The following is an 18,631-nucleotide window of genomic DNA, read 5'->3' on the forward strand; positions in this document are numbered from 1 at the left end:
GCGGATTGATATGACCATACATACTGTAGTCATCTTCTGCTCAGCAGCAGTCTGTTGGCAGAAATTAACAGGCCAATCAGGATCGAGTATTCGACTGAGCTGTGTAATAAGGTCTCATAAATCTGCCTTTATAAAACAAATACTTGCAGGTAGCACATACAAATGCTTAAAAGCTACATTACCAGCAGGACAGGCATTATCAGTGAGTGAGCCATGTATTTTTATTTGGTTTAATGAAATAAAAAAATGAAATAAAAAGGTCAAGGTGAGAGTGATAAATCCACCTCCCATTTCAACTGCACATTTGTCTACTTAAAAAACGCATCCAAAGTTCACGAGGCAAATATGGAAGTCAATTATCAAAATCATTATGCCGACATAGAACCGTCATCAACAGAAATACATCAGGGCAAAAATACTTTGCAAATAATGTCTTTGGTGTAACGGCTACAGTCAAATGGTTCATCTAGATGTGGTCGTGGAGCAGGTCATTTCAGCTGTTTCTGTTTATCGTCCATCAGGCCACCAACCTGATCACTAAGAAGGAGCTGCTGACCATGGATCCGGACACTGATGACGGACAGCTGGTTTATGAAGTCACCACGGAGCCAAAGCACGGCTTCCTGGAGAGCAAGCTGAAACCTGGTACCTCCATCAGCACCTTCACACAAGGTACAAGGCTTTGACTGTAAAACACTGTATGACGGACCTTTGATTTCATACTGTTTGACTGTTTGCTGCCCCCTTAGCCTATCAAATAAAAATGTGTTGGAGCGCTAGCCAATAGAATGGGGTGTTACATAGAGATGTCACTATGTCACAGAGGTAAACAAAGGAGTCCAATGAAGGTGCTTCAGGCAGGGGGGAACTTCAGGATTTCAGCCTTTGCAGACCATTTACATGCACCAAAACCTATATAACACTACAGGAAAGGGAAACCCAAAAAGCATACTGGGCCTCTTTAAAATGTAGTAATGTCTGTGATCCTAAATTATGAATATATAAATATTTTAAGCATCGGCAAAAACGTGTCCATACCTACGCTCTCCGTCTTTTCCTCAGTGGAAGTTCTGTTAAAAGGCACCTCAGCATCTGCGGAAATATTTTTTATCATCCAGTTTCACCTTGCCCACATTTTCATCGACAATTTGCAGTTGAATTCAGCTGTGTTCCCATCATGAGCCTGTTATCCTCACCTCTAGGCTGCAGCCGGGATCACTGTCAGCGTGCTTTTGTGAAGTGTTGATCCCCTCGGGCTGGAGTGTGGCTTGCAAACAGTCACATTGATGGGTTGCATTCTTTATTCTGAGCTTGTAAACATAATTCCCTTAATGATTACAAATGTTAGGCAGCCAAAATAACTCCCTTCCCTGAGAATGTGAATATAAATGGCAGGATTTACTAGTACAAACCGTCAACATTTACTCTCCTTAGTCTGAGAATGTTTTAAGATATCACAGCACATAGTTTTGAGCCTGCGCGGCTCCATTAAGTTTCATATCTATTCATCACTGCATGTGTTTATTCTAAACTTCCTGAAGGTCATCTGCTCATCTTTCTAGCACAGGGACTCTCATCCTTTCTTCTGGCTTACAGCTCTCAATTACAAAGTAATACTTTTTCTTCAACATCCTCTGGAAGGTTTAAATGGGCAGAAATTGTGATCCAATGATGATTTTCATCTTCATTTTCAAATTTGATCTCAAGTAATGGAAAGAGGCCAGAGGGTGCATATTATATAGGATGATTATTTCACAGGAAATACATTATTTGCAAATATTTGGACTATTGAGATTCAGTCCCTGTAGAGACAGTCTGTGATTTGTTGACCCCTTCACACAGCCAGGTCAGAGCGGCATGCTGGGTAAAGATCACTGCTTCAGTCTCATAGATACAGCTTCAATTCTGGTTTTCACTGCTAAGTACCTGCTGTAGTGTTTTTTGTTTGAATTTAAGAAATGGTATCTTTACAGGGCATTCACAAGAAAAATAAAACACAATCTGAACTATTTTTAAATGTAATAAATCCAACAAAAAAGGGATAAAGAAAAATATGAAAACGTATTAATAATATATAGTTAACAAAAATATAACAGACACATCATTAATCTTCATATGTACATGTATTAGCTATTAATTCATTATGGATACTCTAGTTTCTAGGAATTAGTAAGAATATTTATTCTTGATATCTTCTGCTCTTTTTCGAGTAGTAAGATATTTTAGAGAAATACAAAAATAGTGGACAGTTCTCTAATAGATTTTCCCAGAAGCCACTTTCACAAAGGTATTCAATGTTTGATCTTTAATAAGCTGATCTTGATCCCCTGCAGCTGATATCAACCTGGGTCTGATCCGCTACGTGCTGCATCAGGACAATGTCCAGGAAACCATGGACACCTTCAAGTTCACGGTGAAAGACAGCAAACCAAATGTTGTCAGCGACAACGTCTTCCACATCCAGTGGTCCCTCATCAGCTTCAAGCACAAAAGGTCCGTATTTTACAGCATGCGAGACGTACTTCAGATGTTCACAAGATAACTTGGCATACCAGTCAGTTCCTTCCGAGCATCCATCAGTCAAATAACTTCCTGTGATGGTTCCACAGCTACAATGTCAGTGAAAAGGCCGGCACAGTGGCGGTAACGGTGAAGCGAACAGGAAACCTCAACCAGTACGCCATCGTGCTCTGCCGCACCGAGCAGGCCAGCGCCACCTCCACCAGCAGCGAGGGGTCCCGTCCAGGCCAGCAGGACTACGTGGAGTACGCTGGACAGGTAACCAGGCCCCCCCAATGTCAACATGCTTTAAAAAAATTACATTGTTGATATTGTTTCAAACTTTAAAAAAATAAAGGAAATCATAGCTTCAGCCTTCCTTTATCTCTGGCTTGGACCTGGTATGTATTTGTATACTTATTACAAGTTCAAATTAAATAAGTATCAATGGTTTAGATTTGTTTTTAAAGTCTTCAAAGTAGATTTTTTGGAATTCATGTCCAATCATTTGTCTTGACAACAAACTATCCAAGAGTATTGGCACACATGAAATAGTTTCTTATTGCTGTCAGACCCACTTTAAACCACAACCAGAAAGATGTATTAGTTAAGGTTCTTTACCAACATATTTTCCATCTAGCAAATAGATTGAAACTTGTTTTTAGTCACGTTTTTTCTCTCCACTTTACCAATTATATTTGTTCCTAAAGCCAGGGGGAAGCAGCGTTTTTTTTACACACACAGTCCAGTATGTTAAGTTGATACCCAAAGGAGTCCAATGGAGGCGTTTCATGCAGGGGGGAGGGCTGTGGAATACTCTCTCTGGAGGGAACTTTGGGATTTGAGCCTTTGCAGACCATTTACATGCACTACAACCTATATAACACACTACAGGAAAGGGAAAACCCCCCAAAAAGGGCTTTATATTTACTGTCCTATGTTCTCGGCTTTATACACTTTTGATATTACCGGTACTCTATGTCCAATTGTAAGTCTACTCTAAACCCATACCGCTCTGCTGTTCATTCACAGGTCCAGTTTGATGAGCGTGAGGACACCAAGGTGTGCACCATTGTGATAAACGACGACAAGGTGTTCGAGGGAACTGAGAGCTTCCACGTGGAGCTGAGCATGCCCGCGTACGCACTGCTGGGCGGGAACACGCGCGCCATCGTCAACATCAACGACACAGAGGACGAGCCCACCATGCAGTTTGATAAGAAGACGTACCACATTAACGAGAGCACCGGCTTCATCCACGCGCCCATCGAGAGAAAAGGTAGGGAGCACTGCCACATCCCTGTTATGCTCTCTATGTGTCAACCACCTCATTTAACATGATATACAGAACATTCCAGAAAAATACAAGGAAGTAAAAAGGCATCATAATAAATAGGGATGCTCCGATAGCCAATTTTGGGGCCCATCGCCGGAATCAGTATCGGCCGATACCGATCCTCGATCCGATCGAGTGGGCGGGGCCTATGGGGATCTCCCATTTAAAGTGATGTTTAAAACTCAGTTAATGGGGCTCATTAACTGGAGCTTCTGTAAACAACAACTTAATTTTTACATTCAAATGAAGTACATTATTCAAGTTTACATTCACTTTGGATAATAACACGGGAGAAACGAGCGGAAGCGCTCTCTTTTCCTCTCTCTCTCTCTCTCTCTCTCTCCCCCCCTCTCTCTCTCCTGACAGCCTGTCAGTATCTCATGCAGCTCACTGATCCAGTAATGAGTGGCCCGAAGAATAAATATATGTATAACTAGTTTAGCTTGTTCCAGAGGTAGATAAAATAGTGAAGTGTGTTAGGTCTAACTCTTAGTGTGTGTTTCGCTCCGCTCACCGGTCCGTCACAGCGGGCGGAGCTGCAGGATTTCTGCTTCACACACGTTGAATACCGCTCGCTATTTGACTGTCTTTTTCGGACACCTTAAAATAATGCCAGACCGTGAAGCCATTTTGGCGAGCTTGTTTTGCCGCGCACAGAGAAAAGTGTCATGTATTTTACGTCATGCGATCGGCTCTGTTTAGAGAGCACCGATCGATCAGTGGAGAGTGAGTATCGGCCGATCTTGATCAGTGACCGATCGATCGGAGCATCCCTAATAATAAATGAAATAATAATAATATAATAATAATAATAATAATTCACAACAGATTACACACACAGTATAATAATGAAAAACTTAAGACCAAATCAGTAAAATATTAAACTATAAAATAAATAAAATAAACATTATAAAAAAAAGATTGAAAGACCAATTCAAGGGCGATGTCGCTAAAGCTTATCTAAAGAAATATGGTTTCAGCTGTCCCTAAAAAATATCGACCAAGTTTTCCTATATAATATTTCCTGGTAGGCTCAGCTGACAAAAGTTGCTTTAGGGGCGAGTTTAGGAATAATTAAAAGGCCTGCTGCTGAGGACCTTAGTGCTTGTCACATCAAGAGAAAGATCTTTTTAAACCAGAAAAGGGATTTTCAAATCAATTCTAAAAGACACTGAGAGCCAATGCAATGTAGCTAAAACAAGAGGTACTGTCTGAGCTTTCTTTTTCTGGATTTTGTTAAACACGTGGCAGCGGAGTTCTGAATTAACTGTAGTTTTTCTCGTAAAAAGAGCATTCCAGAGTTGACGTTATGAGCAGTTGTGACCCCCTCCTGCCTAATTTCCCCTCCAGGTGACACCTCCAGCACGGTGTCGGCCCTCTGCTACACCGTGGCACAGTCGGCGCAGGGCAGCAGCCTCCACGCTCTGGAGTCTGGCTCCGACTACAAGAGCCGCGGCATGACCAACGACAACCGCGTCATCTTCGGCCCCGGAGTCAGCATGTCCACCTGCGACGTGAAGCTCATTGACGACAGCGAGTACGAGCTGTCGGAGGAGTTCCAGCTGGTGCTGTCGGACGCCTCGGATAACGCCCGAGTGGGGGAGGTGATGACGGCCAAGGTTGTCATCGACGGACCCAACGACGCCTCCACCGTTTCTCTCGGGAACGCCACCTTTACTTTCACCGAAGATGCTGGTATAAGCAATTACATTTTTACGGTCTATGGATTTATTTATTTTTTTCTCTAACCCCAAGAGGAATTCTGTGAAGTTACACATCTTTTCGTTTGTCATTTCAAAGCTTTATTAATTAGGATAAATGTGAAAATCTAACAATCTCCATGGGGAAATTAGGAAAGTGCGAAGAGTTACAAATTGGCTTTGGAAAGGGTAGTGTCATAATTGCTAGATCCAAGATCCAAGGGTGATTTTCTTCCAGATTGTAATGTCACTACACATGAAACAGAATGTAAACTGCTCCCGAAACATTTACAAAGCTCATTTCTAGGAACAAGATTACGGCCCGGTTTCCTTATAAATTAGTCTGTACATTGCAGTCTGTCCCGATTTTATTTTGGAACAGAGAACATGCTTTGAAGTGGAGGACACACAATTCATGGCTTCTTCTTATGAGAATAAGGACAACAAGCTACAGCTCTTCAATGTGTTGACATTAACACTGTGCTATATTTCTTTTTAAATGTTGGAATGCTTTAAAGCAGCCTTTTGACTTAAAAGCTAAACTCATATGTTACTCAGTAGTGATATTATGAATTGTTTTGAACTTACGTTTCCTTCTCATCTCCACCCTACAGGCACAATTGAAATACCAGTGCTGCGCCTTGGCAGTGACCTGTCCTCCCTGACCTCTGTGTGGTGTGCCACTCGACCTTCAGACCCTCCCTCAGCGAGCCCGGGAGTCGACTACATCCCAAGCTCCAAGAAGGTGGAGTTCAAACCTGGTAGTACTGAGGAGGTGAGGACTGAGACTTCTGACCTACAGTAAAGATATCTAGAAGTGCTGAATCAAAGGCAGCTGGAACAAGGCCATCAAGACAGCATAATGAACATATTAAGAGTTTTAAACGCTCGTTCCGTTGGATTTTAGAAATTCTCTGTGAATTTGAGGGGGACAATATTTAGAGGTTCGTGCTTAAAGAGGAAATATTATTTCAGGTTCATATTTGCATTTTGTACCTCTACTGGGACATGTTTAGATGCCTTTTGGTTCAATAAGTGCTTCATTTTTTCTCATAATGCCTGTGCTGCAGCACCTCTTTTCACCCTCTGTCTGAAACCAGAGTCCAAACTGCTCTGATTGGTTAGAGATGTCCCGCCCCTTGGCCTATCACGTACAATGTGTTGAAGCCATAGCCAATAGAAGCGCAAATGTTACTTAGTAATGCAAGAATCAAAATTGAAGTCTTATGGATTTATTTATTTTTACCTAATTGTTTCAAACGCCACCTTCCATTATAAAGTCTGTATTTAACTTTACAGTCACCTGGTCTCAAACTACACCGGTCCGTTCTTTGAATTTGAGGCACTACTAATTCCTTGAAATAGTCTTAAACCTAATGTTTGAGAATGTGTGTGTATCCTTTAAACTAAAAGGCAAGATGTTCTTCCTGCAAACCTTTGTAAACTCGGACCTGGCCTCAAATATCTTTAGAAACCTTGCTGACACTTTCTTTCTACAGACATGCAGTTTGACCATTATGGACGACATCCAGAACCCGTCCATCGAAGGATCCGAGTCGTTTGTGGTGTTCCTCAGTTCTCCTCAGGGTGCTGTCCTCCAAGAGCCCTATGAAGCCAACGTCGTCATCATCGACACCTTCCAGGACAGTAAGTACACAGGAGATTATTCCCTTAAAGGCCTCTTTCATCTTACATTCAAACTCAGCCTTCTCACAGCCAACGTCCCCTCTCTCAGTTCCCAGCATGCAGTTCGGGAAGACTGCTTACACTGTCAAGGAGAAAGACAGCATCCTGCACATCCCCATTATCCGCACCGGTGACCTGTCCTTCAAGTCATCAGTGCGTTGCTTCACCCGGACCATGTCAGCCATGGTGATGGACGACTTCGAGGAGAGGAGGAACGCTGACGAGTCACGCATCACTTTCCTCAAAGGAGAGAAGGTATATTGAATCCTACAAGTTTAAACAAAGTAGATTAAGACCGTTTGTGTCAGTACCTTTAAAATAATTTACTTGATTGTTTGTTTTCCAGGTAAAAAACTGCACCGTGCACATCAACGACGACTCTGTTTTTGAGCCTGAAGAGGAGTTCCAGGTGCACCTTGGGACACCACTGGGAGACCACTGGAGCGGTGCCATGGTGGGCGCCAGTGACATCGTCACAGTCACCATCACCAATGATGAAGATGGTAAGATCATAGGTCACATACAACAGTTAACTTACTGGGGTATTAGGGCTCGACATTAAGGACTGCCCGATGGCCCGGGGCCATCTAGTATTTAGCTCGGGCCATGAAGCCTCACCTGCTGGTTGCCCGATCGGGCAATCCGTTATACCAGTATCATGCAGCTCGCGGATCCAGTAATGAGTGACCCGACAGTAAAACTAAACATATCTATAACTAGTTACGGTAGTTTGAGAGGTCATTAAAATAGCTACGTGTGATATTCTAACCTGAAGTGTGTGTTTTGTTCCGCTCACCGCTGCATGTGATCATGCAGAGCTGCATGTCGACTCGTCAGCAGCAGCTGATCTCTCTCTCTCCCGTCAGATTAGACTTGACTCGCATTTATGTCCATATCGATCAGATCCAGCTAGTTTTAGCTAATGATATGAATACCTGCTTATTAAAAGACACCGTGACCTAAACAATAAGTGTCGCTATGCAATTGGGTGAGGCCACAAAGTATAGCGCAGCATTATGCATTTGTTTACATGCCCTCCGGAACCCCAAGGCATTAGCAACAGATCAACGCACAATCAACCCATACAGCACATCTCTTTCTCCACATTACGTGTTAGACATTAGAATTGACTACTCTTGTCTGTCACATACTCTTCTTGTCTGTCACATAAGTGGCGCAACTGAAGCGGTATTGTGCTAAAGGGAAATTATTTTGACCGGACATTTTGACCAAAGAGATTTAGATTTGCTTGCTAACGGGAACTCTGACGTCGCCATTGTGTGTGCTTCGCGGATGCACTCGGCTGCTCGGGTCTGCTCGGTCAGCTTCTGGATGAGGAGGCATTCCTTCGACCAACTTACAGTAGATAACATTACAAACATTTTTAACAGGGGCCATAATAGCGTAAATAATGTTTGTTTTGGCAGTTATAACTGAATTTAATGTTTTCTACTTTTTTACATCTGGGAAGGCATTTGCCTTCAACAGATGGAAAGTGTCTTGACCAACAACTTAAGTATTTATTATAGCTATGCAGGGCATGCAAGCGAGCAAACACAAACAAGTGAAATGAAGAATACAATTGAAATTGTAATATTGTGGTGGTTCATCTTATAATTCAGTCTATAGAATGCACCAGACAGCATCTAAGACCTGCAAAAATCGAAATGTTCTAGGGGGAGGCCCCCCAAAACCTTCGTGCGTCATTTCGTCCGCGCAGGGCAATCTCTATTGGGCTCAGGGCCATCTGTAAATTAGCTTAGATGGCCCACAGGGCCATCTCCCAAAATCCTTAATGTCATGCACTGCGGTATAGATGAATTCTGACACTAAACTACCGGGGCACCTTCATTTTGTTTAACTTTTTTCATGAAAGCCATTTATCTTCTCAATGTATTTTATTAAGAAATTATTGTTTGCATGTTCTTTGAGTAAAATCTCAATGAAGAAAACTTTTTGCATTCCCATATTAATTCTGTTCTGATGAATACACATTTTTGCGAATGTATCAGGCGGAAAACGTTCTTTTGTAGGTGTCGGAATAATGTTGTCAACTACAGGTGGAGATGCTCCTGACCTTATTTATTTAAAAACTCTAGTCTGCTTTGGCATTTAGTTTAACATGTTTTTGTCATATCCTAATGTGGTCAACAATATATCTCTTTACATGTACACAAATATTCTTATTTTCGTGTTAGGTAAGAGTTTTTTTTGTTCGATAGCTGTTTTGTTTTTTTCATGTTAAGAAGTTATTTGATTACAAGGCAAACATAACACTTAAATACTAACACAACAACTACATAATAACTTATAATATATAGCTAATACACAATGGATTCAACATTGATATTCATACATAAATGAATTGTCACATCATACAACCTGGTCATTATTAATGTTTTGTGTTCTCTAACCAATCAATTCTTCCCAGGCTTCATCAGATGTCTCCCTTGATGATACAAAAGGTCTCTCTGTACTGTTGAAAAACAAATTTGGTCTTATCCTAGAGCCTGCCTCCCCTCATTGTATGACATTGAGAGAATACATATTCAAACTGCTCTTAGTGTTACATAAATCAGCTCACATACTTATCATACCTAGAAAGTGAGTATCAACAATCAGTATGAACAAAGACAGATCATTAACCTTCATGAAGAGAGGATTTATCGCGGGGTGGTTGTATTAAACTACATTTATTTAATCTTATAAACTGGCAACTGAACAATAATTATGATATGCCGTACAACCACCAGAGAGCAGCACCTTGACCTTTCAATGCCCCCCTGTTCTTCCAGCTCCTACCATTGAGTTTGAGCAGGCGTCCTATCAGGTCAAAGAGCCTCCTGGTCCCGATGGCATCGAGGTTCTCAACATTAAGGTGGTCCGTGGGGGGGATCTGGACCGGACCTCCAAGATCCGCTGCAGCACCCGGGACGGCTCGGCCCAGTCTGGCGTTGACTACAATCCCAAGAGCAGAGTGCTTAAATTCACCCCTGGTTAGTACTGAAAATTCACAATTGAATGATTGAACGATTATTGTGTAAATGTCAGGTTGAAATGTCTCTCTTTGTTTCCCTCTGTAGGAATGGATCACATCCTGTTTAAAGTAGAGATTCTGTCCAATGAGGATAGGGAGTGGCACGAGTCCTTTTCATTGGTGCTCGGCCCTGACGACCCTGTGGAGGCGGTGCTCGGGGAGATCACTATGGCAACAGTGACCATTTTGGATCAGGAGGCTTCAGGCAGCCTTATCCTACCGTCTACGCCTATTGTAAGATTGGTTTTCAGTCGTTTTTAAAGGTCTCCTATCATGCAAAATGCACTTTTTGATGTCATTTATACATAGAAATGTTTCCCCTGTGTGTAAGGAGACTCACAAAGTGTCCGAAAATACAACCCTCTTTCTTTTCCTCCTTACCCTTCTAAAAAAGGGGGTACAACGCAGCTGATCCAGATTTTACCAATATTATGTAATATCGGAAATGTGGGCTGGCTTTACGCCCTCGGCCCCATCAAAAACATCACTGTATCAGAAACAATGCGCGGCGTTTTGGAAGTAATATGGTCTGTGTTTACATTAGCAAGCAAAGCTAACACTCAGGGCTAACGCTTTACTGGAGAGAGTATGTGTAAATAAGCAGGACATAAAAAGGTAAACCCGTCAGAGAAAAAGAGTTTGAGCTCCCTGCTGTTTCAGAAATAATCCTTGATGTGGTTTGGAACATGACCACAGCAACCTTTAGCTGAGTATCTGGATTGAATTCTCCTGCATGAGCTTCCCTCTCTGCTCTCGTTTCTTTTTCTTTTTTTCCCCCTTTTTTTTAAGCTACGGACCCGGAATCAGCACTCTAGTAACAGGGCTGAAATAGAGGCGTATGAGGCATGGCTAGAATGGGTGATCTGTTAGGTATTTTGAGCAAAACACTTCATAGACATGTTTTTTAAATATCTGAGACCTATAATATATGCCTACAAATAGTATAATAGGAGACTTTTAAAGGAAATAATGACATAATTTATTCTTCAATTCTCCATTGGAGCAAAAACAATTAAATTAAGAGAAAGAATTCATCAGTACCCATCCTCCCTCCTCCTCAGGTTGTCTCCCTCGCTGACTATGATCACGTCCAGGAGGTAACAAAAGAGGACAGCAAGAAGACGCCCTCTCCAGGGTACCCTCTGGTGTGCGTCACCCCCTGTGACCCTCACTACCCCAAGTACTCTGTGATGAAGGGGCGCTGCGAGGAGGCCGGCATCAACCAAACCCAGGTTCACTTCTCCTGGGAGGTGGCAGCGCCCACAGATACCAACGGGGCCCGCTCCCCCTTCGAGACAGTCACGGACACCACCCCGTATACCAGCGTCAACCATATGGTGAGTGGGGATTTCTTTAAAAGAAGAGTTTAAATGTATATTTACATGTACACCGCGTCTCTTTTTTCAATCTGCTGTAGAAAAGTGATCCAGATACAGGTGCTACCATCTTAAGAATTTGTTTAGTAGTGACCTAAGGGCTGGAGCTCTGGTAACGAGTTCCCGCCCTCACACCTGCCAGAGCCACTCAGGAGCCAGAGACGGTCATAGCCTGTTAGCGTGAGCCACGTTGCTGCCAAAATAATAATAATAATAATAAAATAATACATAATATTTATATAGCGCCTTTCACGAAACCCAAGGTCGCTTCACAAGTCGGGCAGGGGGGGGGAGTAGGGGAAAAGAGGCAGACAGGTCAGGGAGGGGGGGGGCAAGCAAGTAGCGGAAAAATAAAAATAAACCTATCAAACTAACTATATAGTGGGGAAAGCCTTGGTGAAAAGGTGCGTTTTGAGGGCTTTTTTGAAAGTGTCCAAGGTTGGGGCGCTGCGGATTTCGGGGGGGAGAGAGTTCCAGAGGGTGGGGGATGCTAGACTGAAAGCTCTGTCACCGAAAGTCCGCAACCTGGTGCGGGGGGTAGAGAGGAGATCCTGTCCAGACGATCGGAGCCTCCGGGATGGAGTGTGGTGGCGGAGAAGGTCAGACAGGTATTGGGGGGCGAGGGCATGGAGGCATTTGTAGGTCAGAAGAAGGAGTTTATATGTGATACGGTGCTTGACTGGGAGCCAGTGGAGGTGGATTTGTGTGAGTGAGCACCCTGGCAGCCGAGTTCTGCACATACTGGAGCCTGTCCAGGGCTTTACTGGGAACCCCGAACAGGACTCCGTTGCAGTAGTCCAACCGGGAGGAGACGAATGCATGGATGAGGGTCTCGGCCACGGAATCGGAGAGTGATGGTCGTAGATGGGAGATGTTCCTGAGGTGATAGAAGGCAGACTTGGTGACGGATTTGATATGTGACTGAAATGAGAGAGTTGAGTCAAGGATGACACCCAGGTTACGGACTGCGGGAGACGGGGAGATGGAACAGCCGTCAATGTGGAGGAGGAGATCCCCAACCTTCCGGAGCAGTGCCTTGGGGGCCACAACCATGAGCTCAGTCTTCTTACTGTTGAGTTTGAGTAGATTTGCTGTCATCCAGGTTTTTATGGCATGGAGACAATTGACCAGAGACTGTGGAGGGAGCTGGGCAGATGGTGAGGTGCTGAGATAGAGCTGAGTGTCATCAGCGTAGCAGTGGAAATTGAGACCGAAGTGACGTATGATCTGGCCAAGGGGGAGCATGTAAATGGTGAAAAGTAGGGGACCAAGCACGGAGCCTTGGGGGACACCATGGTTGACTGGGGCCGGGGGGGAGGATGAGCCGCTGATGCTGACAAACTGAGACCTGGTTGAGAGATAAGACTGAAACCATGACAGAGCTGTGCCAGTGATGCCAAGGTTGTCGGAGAGGCATTTCAGGAGGACTGTATGAGAAACGGTGTCAAAGGCCGCAGAGAGGTCGAGGAGGATGAGAATACTGATTTGTCCGGAGTCAGCAGCGAGAAGGAGGTCATTAGTGATCTTGAGGAGGGCGGTCTCTGTGCTGTGATGTGCTCTGTAGGCTGACTGTAGGGGTTCGTAGAGCTCATGGTTTATGGTTTAAAATGGCACCATGTTAGCTGTTAGGTCAAAAAGTCAAAAAGTCACAACAACTTTCCATAATATCTCTCTATATCTGTTATATGTCTCCAAAAAATGTAATCTGTCAGAGCTTAATAACATAGACTTGTGACCGCTTTTGAAAGATACATCTCCTCCCTTTTGCAATTCCAGAGCCTCCGTGATAATGTTCACTGAGCGCAGCTGTCAATCATGAAGTCTCTCCCCTTTTGTATACCATTAAAGATCTACTTTACACCAAACTTGAATATACATCAGCGTGACAACAATTACCCAAAGTGGAGCTACCATCTGAAGATTTGGAGTCTGTTTAGCAGGGCTCGAGCTGTGGTGACAAGGTCCCGCCCTCACAACCACCAGAGCCAATCCAGAGCCAGGCACAGCCACAGCTTTTTAGCATGAGCCACGTAGCTGCTACGTTAGTACCAAAGACACTACCCATAATATCTTTCTATAGATATATGTGGCAGGTGTCAATAATAAAGTCTGTCACCATTTTAATAGCAACAAATAACTACTTTAAACCAAACATATCAAATAAATGAACGGTTGAATATACTGTATATCAGCGTGGAAACTATTACCTGAAATGACAGAAACTAACTTTGGGAAACTGTATTTGGAGAGGACTTTTTAATTTGTCCTATGACCCATCCTTTAAAATATAAGAGACGTGATTTATGATCTATTGTATACTCCAGCCACCCGGGGCCACTTGAGATGTTTAGGCTTCACTTATAGGTGTGCTGCAATGTCATTTGTATTTATACAATCCATGATTTTAATAATATGATAGAGGCAGCAGCTAGCTAGCTCAGATGGTGTAATACTACAATGATTTTTGGTCAAAACGCATCTGTCCACATTGCCATCTTTTCCCTTTTGTCATCTCTTATGTATCATCCCCTCTGCCGTCCCTCAGGTCCTGGACAGTATTTATTTCAGCCGTCGCTTCCACGTGCGCTGCGTTGCTCAGGCCAGGGATAAGGCGGGTCACCTTGGAACACCGCTGAGGAGCAATATCGCCAAAATCGGCACAGACGGCGCCATCTGCCACACGCCGGTAACCACGGGAACCGCCAGGGGCTTCCAGGCTCAGTCCTTCATCGCTACGCTCAAGTACCTCGATGTCAAGCACAAGGAGCATCCCAACCGGTGAGACGCAACGGGCAGATGTTGGCTTTTGAAAATGGATAAACTTCTTGCTATGTGTTGTTAGTTAATTTCTCTGTCTCTTTGTTCAGTATCCACATCTCAGTGCAGATCCCCCATCAGGACGGCATGCTGCCCCTGGTGTCGACCATGCCGCTGCACAACCTGCACTTTCTGCTGTCAGAGTCCATCTACCGGCAGCAGCATGTCTGCTCCAACCTCGTTACCCTCAAAGAGCTGCAGGGGGTCTCGGGTCAGTCACACAACCACACATTCACACAACCACACAATCACTGTGATGCGATGCCAACAAACATCAAATCAGCGAATAAAACATAGTCATGTGCAGGATATTAAGTACACATCATTTGCATAATAGTACATTTTATGTAAAGAAATTTAGAATCCTAGGAAATATGTAATTAATAAGTGATAATATATTCAAGGTGTCCTGATAAATGAAACTATGTAACGTATTACATTTAAAGTTCAGTATGTCGTTCCTCCTCCAAATCTTTTTTTCTTTTACCCATATGGTTAGCTCTATTTCATTTAGGGTTACCATCTGGTAATTTGGCATCAAACTGGAACCTTTTTTTTATTTTTGTAGTTACTTGCAATGTTATATACCCTGTGTAATGGATTAGAATTGTGCCTAAACCAGATATTTTTTAAATATGTTTTTGCCATATAAAAAAACAGTCACTATATCTTGACAGTAGTGCATGAGAAAAATTAAGACAATCCCCCTCAGTGCTCTTCTTGGTATTTTGAACAGTCACCCACGTCTATTGTAAAACAACCAATCGGAGCCAAGTAATATCAAAGTATTGGGAGCCCTGATCAAATAGTAATTAGGATTTTGTAACAGCATTGCCTTCTTACCTCAAATGTTTTCAGGAAATTATTTTAGTGTACTGTTAAGATATAACATTTGAAAATTAGCTTGGTGGTCGATGTGGTTTTGGATCGACTGTTTTCAACATGGCGGCCAGCTAACAATGATGGGGATAAAGTTACAGTTTTGGCAATAATGAAAAAGTTATTTTAAAATATGTACCAACTGTTCCTCTAAATTATACTTTTCTGAGGGTCTTTTAGATTTGTTATAACTAATACAAACTTTGACGACATTCTTACACAGAGGCCGGTTTCCTAGACGACGTATCTTTCGACAGCATCTCTCTGGGGCCGGGTTACGACCGCCCCTACCAGTTCAACCCCAACGTCCGGGAGGCCAAGAGCATCCAGCTCTACAAGCACCTCAACCTCAAGAACTGCATCTGGACCTTTGACGCCTACTACGACATGACGGAGCTCATCGATGTCTGCAGTGGTTCTGTGACTGCCGATTTCCAGGTACATAAGAACTGTTTTTTCACCAAATGTACCAATTAGAGACACTTTACTCTGTAGCAGAACCCTCAGCAGAGTACATTTTGAGACTGAGCTTCTACCTGATGATGCTTAGCGCTTATATTTCAGGCTACAATTAAAATCTAATTCCGGATCATCACTTTAGTTTAGTCAGTCTTTGACAAAACTCCATTTAAGGTCCAGTACTGACTTGGTCTGGGACCTTTGACCATGTACCACAGTCACTATTTGCTCAGTTGTCATTAAACAGAGATTATGCATTGAACCTTTGGGCCTTCTTTGGGAACATTGTTGCTTAAAAGTAGAGATTGACAGTTTATTCTTGACTTTCAAACAAACAGTACCATGAAAACCTCCAAAACGAGTGAGTTTATGGAGCTAGGAATCTGTTTTGTCTACTGCTGTTTCCATAAAATACCTAACAATCAAGAAGACTCAAGAAGTACTCATTCACAGTACCTCCAATCCCCATGAGACCCTCTGATGGGTCTCGGCCTGCAGGTGGAGAATGTTAAAGCATGCTGTCGTTCTTCCAGGTTCGGGACTCGGCTCAGTCCTTCCTGACGGTGCAGGTTCCTCTCTACGTGTCCTACATCTACGTGACAGCGCCGAGAGGCTGGGCGTCTCTGGAGCATCACACCGAGATGGAGTTCTCCTTCTTCTACGACACGGTGCTCTGGAGGACAGGTCAGGCCAAACACAGCAGGGACACAATTAACTGAGTGAATCTCTATTAGAAATGTACAACAAAAGGTTTTATTGTACCTTGTGCATTCCCAACAAAGTCCCTATATTATGTTCTCTATTCTATTCATGTTGTGAAATGGAAATGTTGCTGTATTTATCTAATCAGATTTTGCTCTTCTGCTGTCATATTGATCTTGCCTCTGACTTCCTTTTCTGTTTTCTTCTGAGTGCAGGTATCCAGACTGACAGCGTCCTCTCAGCCAGACTGCAGATCATCAGGATCTACATCAGAGAAGACGGACGACTGGTGATCGAGTTCAAAACCCACGCCAAATTCAGAGGTCAGTTCACAACATCCACTTCAGATGTTAAGTTCAAAGAAAAGTCCAGAGCTTGTTTAGAAAGTGTTGAGTATTTTGGTGTGAATTAAAGGATGATCTCAGCCAGACCACTGCCATATAGAGCATTACACTTAAAGTCTTCTTCTCTTTCTCTCCCCTCCAGGTCAGTTTGTCCCTGAGCACCACACTCTGCCGGGCCACAAGTCCCACCTGATGGCCCCCGACCACCTCGGAGGGATCGAGTTTGACATTCAGCTGCTGTGGAGCGCTCAGACATTTGACTCACCGTACCAGCTGTGGAGGGCCACCAGCTCCTACAGCAGGTCAGACACTTCATCTTGGCCTGAGTCAACGCAGACATGCTGACATCTGATGGTTCAGGAAGGGATATTTATACTGGAAGTTGTAATACTAAGACATTTCAACTTAAAGAGAGAGCATTAGATTGGCACCAACTTTGCTGAAAATTATAGATCAGTTTTGATAGCAAGTGAAGAAAGCACGCAATTTATTTTTAATCTCTAATGGATTTATTTGTGGCTATGTCAGAATATTAGCTGTACGACGAAACTTTGTACTAGCCACCATCATTCAATGGTATATTTATGTTAAAAGTAGTTGGTCTTGTTTGCTTATTTACGTTATATAGAGGATTCAATATTACATTGAGACTGTTTCATGAGCATAAAGAAAGTAATGTTTAACTACGTCTTGTTTGCTGCAGGGAGTCTCTGAACATTCCTTGGGGAACAACCAAAACTTTTTTGTGGAAATCATCATGTTTAAAAAGGTTTTTATTTCAACCTGACTGTGCCTTGGTTATAATCCCCCTGGGAATATTTCAACAGGAAGGACTACTCCGGAGAGTACACAGTGTTCCTGGTCCCCTGCACCGTGCAGCCCACTCAGCCCTGGATCGACCCCGGGGACAAACCTCTGTCCTGCACAGCTCACGCTCCAGAGAAGTATGTCCCTGCTGCTGATAATGACAAATTCTTTTTTAAAGGACACATATTTTGTCAATTTTCAGTGGTTGAACCTGTATTTTGTGTTTCTACTAGAAAATGTTTATCTACTTTTTTGTTTAAAAAAAAGCTTAATTTTCCTCATACTGTCTGCCTGGATATTCATGTATTAACCCTTTGTCTGAAACGCTCCGTTTCAGCGCCCATCTCTTTAAGCCGCCCCCTGAGAAGTCCAGTCAACTGTATACTATAGAGGCACTTTCTGCCTATTTATACTGTATTTATAGCTTTGACATCATAACATTAAAAAAAGCCAAGTTTCTGAATACAGGCTGTGTTTATTTCTCCCTACAACAATGCAACTACACCTGCTTTTATAATAAGAAAGATATATATTTATAAACATATGGGACCTTTAAGAGCCTGGTGGTGCATTATGGGAACAAAACAAATAGAAAAAAGCTTGTGAATCCTAAGCTGTCTGGTGTTTGTCTGACAGGTTTCTGGTGCCGATCGCCTTCCAGCAGACCAACCGGCCCGTTCCCGTGGTTTACTCCCTCAACACGGAGTTCCAGCTGTGTAACAACGAGAAGCTGTTCATGATGGACCCAGCCACTGCTGATGTCTCCATGGCTGAGATGGACTATAAGGGAGCCTTCTCCATGGGTATGTTTAGAGAAACAGAGCTCTGATTTAAAGAAAATGCTGTTTAGAAAAGTTTACTTAAGAGCAATAAGCTGCTTATTTACTGTAGGTTGAAAATAAGTTTAGGAGACTAGCGCGATGGAATTTGAACAGATTGCTTAGCTACCAGTTGTGCTGCGCATCCAAACAGACGACAAGTGGACATAA

General features: G+C 43.1%; 1 protein-coding gene across 1 annotated transcript in view; it reads left to right on the forward strand.

Moving 5' to 3' along the window:
• The window catches only part of fras1 (Fraser extracellular matrix complex subunit 1), a gene marked incomplete at its 5' end in the record, with an annotated part of 207,349 nt that overhangs the window by 184,595 nt on the left and 4,123 nt on the right, over positions 1 to 18,631 (forward strand). The window contains 20 exons of the mRNA XM_079689876.1: positions 522 to 672; positions 2,334 to 2,493; positions 2,610 to 2,778; positions 3,532 to 3,778; positions 5,186 to 5,530; positions 6,150 to 6,310; positions 7,035 to 7,182; positions 7,271 to 7,476; positions 7,568 to 7,724; positions 10,017 to 10,217; positions 10,305 to 10,492; positions 11,320 to 11,595; positions 14,180 to 14,412; positions 14,502 to 14,662; positions 15,554 to 15,768; positions 16,323 to 16,473; positions 16,707 to 16,814; positions 16,978 to 17,137; positions 17,663 to 17,779; positions 18,279 to 18,445. Of these exons, the coding sequence (XP_079546002.1) occupies positions 522 to 672; positions 2,334 to 2,493; positions 2,610 to 2,778; positions 3,532 to 3,778; positions 5,186 to 5,530; positions 6,150 to 6,310; positions 7,035 to 7,182; positions 7,271 to 7,476; positions 7,568 to 7,724; positions 10,017 to 10,217; positions 10,305 to 10,492; positions 11,320 to 11,595; positions 14,180 to 14,412; positions 14,502 to 14,662; positions 15,554 to 15,768; positions 16,323 to 16,473; positions 16,707 to 16,814; positions 16,978 to 17,137; positions 17,663 to 17,779; positions 18,279 to 18,445 (3,721 nt within the window). The remainder of the gene's footprint in view (positions 1 to 521; positions 673 to 2,333; positions 2,494 to 2,609; positions 2,779 to 3,531; positions 3,779 to 5,185; positions 5,531 to 6,149; positions 6,311 to 7,034; positions 7,183 to 7,270; positions 7,477 to 7,567; positions 7,725 to 10,016; positions 10,218 to 10,304; positions 10,493 to 11,319; positions 11,596 to 14,179; positions 14,413 to 14,501; positions 14,663 to 15,553; positions 15,769 to 16,322; positions 16,474 to 16,706; positions 16,815 to 16,977; positions 17,138 to 17,662; positions 17,780 to 18,278; positions 18,446 to 18,631) is intronic.

Source organism: Notothenia rossii (assembly GCF_949606895.1).
Source record: "Notothenia rossii genome assembly, chromosome: 6".
Lineage (NCBI taxonomy): Eukaryota > Metazoa > Chordata > Actinopteri > Perciformes > Nototheniidae > Notothenia > Notothenia rossii.